This window comes from Colobus angolensis, unplaced genomic scaffold (assembly GCF_000951035.1).
Source record: "Colobus angolensis palliatus isolate OR3802 unplaced genomic scaffold, Cang.pa_1.0 Scaffold30, whole genome shotgun sequence".
Classification (NCBI taxonomy): Eukaryota; Metazoa; Chordata; class Mammalia; order Primates; family Cercopithecidae; genus Colobus; species Colobus angolensis.
This window is the reverse complement of record NW_012116266.1, coordinates 7988152-7991725: the sequence shown is the minus strand read 5'-3', so window position 1 is coordinate 7991725 and position 3574 is coordinate 7988152. Positions and strand designations below refer to the sequence as shown.

General features: G+C 40.1%; 1 protein-coding gene across 1 annotated transcript in view; it reads left to right on the top strand.

Annotated features, from left to right (window-relative positions):
- Positions 1 to 3574, top strand: part of CASP10 (caspase 10, apoptosis-related cysteine peptidase) — a 42001-nt gene that overhangs the window by 7933 nt on the left and 30494 nt on the right. The window contains exon 4 of the mRNA XM_011950008.1: positions 1702 to 1841. Within this exon, the coding sequence (XP_011805398.1) occupies positions 1702 to 1841 (140 nt within the window). The remainder of the gene's footprint in view (positions 1 to 1701; positions 1842 to 3574) is intronic.

Here is a 3574-nt window from a genome sequence, read left to right as displayed (position 1 = left end):
AACTCCTGACCTCAGGTGATCCACCTGCCTCAGCCTCCCAAAGTGCTAGGATTACAGGCATGAGCCACTGCGCCCGGCCAGAATTATTTTTATGGTCAGTAGTATTCCAAACATCTTTCCCCTACTAAATTAGCTTTTAAATAATCAAATGCACATGCTCAAGTGGCCAATTGATTTTGTTTTTCTCAGTACTAGTAAAAGGAAACATAAGTGTGCTTAGCTGTGGCATGGAACTGTGATGTTACCAGGTCAAATTCAGGAAAACCGCATTTCCTCTTTGGATTCCAAATGATCTCAGCTTTTTGTTGTTGTTGTTTGGGGGGTGGGGAGATCTCATTCTTCATGTCAAAATTGTGACTGAGTTACACACCTCGGATAATTCAGGTTGATCTGTATTGGATTTTGCAATTAGGCCAGCCATTGGAAGTGTGTAAAGGACAGTCTTTAAGCAACACAGACGTTTCCACACCAGGGCTCAGCGGGGCTGCATTATCTGCAACTGCAATTGCAAAAGACCTTATCACAGAAATAAATTACTTACCTGCCATTGGAAAAGGGCCTGAACACCTCTCAGCCAAAACGGAAAGGTTCTAAATTCATACGGTCTCTCTGGGGGAGCACAAATAACCTTGCCTTTGAGGGACGTTCTTGGCTTTCTCTTTGATAGCTTTCATAGAAATGTAAGCAGTATAGCTGGCCTACACATATCCTGAGAGATCTCACAACTCTCAGGAAATCCGTTCTCAGCACAGCAATCAGCATAGAACGTTGAGTCTAAAGGAAACCACACCTGAACTTACTCTTTCGCAAATAAGCAAAAAAAGAGCTTTCAGATGTTTGCTGCTAGTGTTCACCAGAGTGGTGTTAAACTAATGTCCAGGTCCCATTTAAGTGTGTGTGTGTGTGTGTGTGTGTGTGTGTGTGTGTGTGTGTGTGTTGAAACCCTGTCTCTGTTAAAAATACAAAAATTAGCTGGGTGTAGTGGCATGAGCCTGTAATCCCAGATACTCAGGAGGCTGAGGCAGGAGAATGGCTTGAATGGAGGTGGAGGTTGCAGTGAGCCAAGATTGCACTACTGCACTCTAGCCTGGGAGACAGAGTGAGACTCCGTCCCCCAAAAAAAAAAAATAATAATAATAATAATACTAGCCAAATTGTGATTTTTTGTTTCAGAAAATTCTTTTTCTTTTAAAATACCAAATACAAAATTCTTTCAAAACATTTTCCCCTCATATCTTTGGTGTCCCTCTTTTGCTTGTTTCCTAATCAGTATCACTTAAAGCTGTGACTTAGAGTTCAGTGGTTAATAACATGGACTTTGGCATCAGATTGTACCAGCTCTGCCATTAATTAGCTTTGTGACCTCGGGCAAGTTACTGGAACTTCTTTGTGCCTCAATTATTTCATCTTTAAAATGGGGAATATAATAGTATCTACTCAATCAGTTGTGCTGTTAATATACAGCAAGCACTGTCCCTGTTGCATAGAGTTATATATATTTGGTATCTGGTATTAATATAGATTGTATACAGATTTGCTTGGTAACGCCTCTTCCCCTACACTCCTGAGCAACTTGAGGGCAAATGCTGTTATATCTTATTTATCAGTGCAAAACCTAGTGCCTACTGGCCATGCAGGTAACATTTGAGTGAGTGGATAATCAGTAGGCAAGTAAACGTAACTCTATTGATTCTCTTGTAGACCTCCCTAAGTTTCCTGGCACTTCTAGAGAAACAAGATAAAATAGATGAAGATAATCTGACATGCTTGGAGGACCTCTGCAAAGTGGTTGTACCTAAACTTTTGAGAAACATAGAGAAATACAAAAGAGAGAAAGGTAAGTAGCTTGTGCTTGCTAACTTGGACTAGACCATGGAAATTCTTAAAGCAATTGGCCATGCATGATGTTTTGTTTGTTTGTTTGTTTTGTTTTGTTTTGAGGCAGAGTCTCACTCACTCTGTCACCCAGGCTGGAGTGCCGTGGTGTGATCTTGGCTCACTGAAACCTCCACCTCCCGGGTTCAAGTGATTCTTCTGCCTCAGCCTTCCGAGTAGCTGGAATTACAGGAGCCTGCCACCATGCCTGGCTAATTTTTGTATTTTTAGTAGAGACAGGGTTTCACCATGTTGCCCAGGCTGGTCTTGAACTCCTGACCTCAAGTGATCCACCCACCTTGGCCTTTCAAAATGCTGGGATTACAGGTGTGAGCCACCGCTCCTGGCCCGTGTGTGATATTTACTCATCATTCTGATAATATTCTGCTAGGAAAGCCAGAAATTTCCCCCTTTGTTCTTTCAACACATATTGGTTGAGTTCATATTTTGTACTAGGCACTGCTTTAGAAGTTGGGGATATAGCAAAGTTCAGAGCAAAGCTCCTGCCCTCTTGGAACTTATATTCCAGTGCAGGGAAGTAGTTTTAGACAAATGTCTTTTTCTGATTCTGATATGGGAGTTAGAGTATAGGGAATTTTGTTTTAACTGAAATAACATGAAAAAGAAGGCAGGATAGCATGGGGTGAGAGTGGAGTCTATGGAGTCGGATGGCCAGGACTCCGCTGACTAGTGGTGCAGTGGTCCTTTTTTGGCTTTTCTATGTCTCACTTTCCCCATCTGTAAAGTGGGCATAATAATAGTACCAACCTCCTAGGTTTTTGTGAGGATTGAAGGAGATAATTTCTGTAAAATGCATGTCTGGCATGGAGTAAGCATTCAATACACGTGGCTACTATGACTCTCTCAGAGAGAAAAGTCAGGAAGACCTCACATTCTCAGAAACTACTATCAAAGAATAACTTTATTTTCTTGTGGGTTTTTTTTTTTTTTTCCAAGTCTGTCTGATAAAGATAGTTCTGCTGTGATATTTTATACAGGTAGAAGCACAAGGCAGAAGTCAAACCTGGCTGCCTCACCACGTGTCAATACGCTAAATATCTGTGTTTTTCTGAGTCAATTTCTCCACTGTTAAACAAGAGCTATACATAAAAACGCATGAGTATATTCATGAAACTTTTATGCCACACCCTTAATTTAGTTCAGTGAGTGACTCTAGTGTGCAGATTTCTTTGGTTGAAAATGAAACTAGCTAAGAGGAAACGTCTCTTTAAGAATTTGGTTAACACAGAATGAGTTGAGGAGCAAAATATACTGTTGTCAAATTGATAAAATCTCAAGCAATAAAATGATGAATAAATGCATAATTTAAGTTATGAAGAATAAAAACAGTTCTTTCTATCATCAAATTATCAAATGAGAAATAAAAAGCAGAAGGTTGATATGGAAAGAACATTTCAAATCCTCATATGAGCTCTGAGTTTTTTTCTAAACACATTGTCATTTTTCTGTAATGTCATATCCCATATGAAGTAAACAAAGGGCAAGTGGTCATATTATTTTGGATATTTAAATTCTAAAGAAGACACACTAGCTTCTATGTAGTACATTTGCCTCAGTGAATCTTGAAGACTGAAATTTGTTTTTTATTTTTATTTTTTGAGACGGAGTCTCGCTCTGTCACCCAGTCTGGAGTGCAGTGGCGTGCACTCAGCTCACTGCAAGCTCCGCCTCCCGGGTT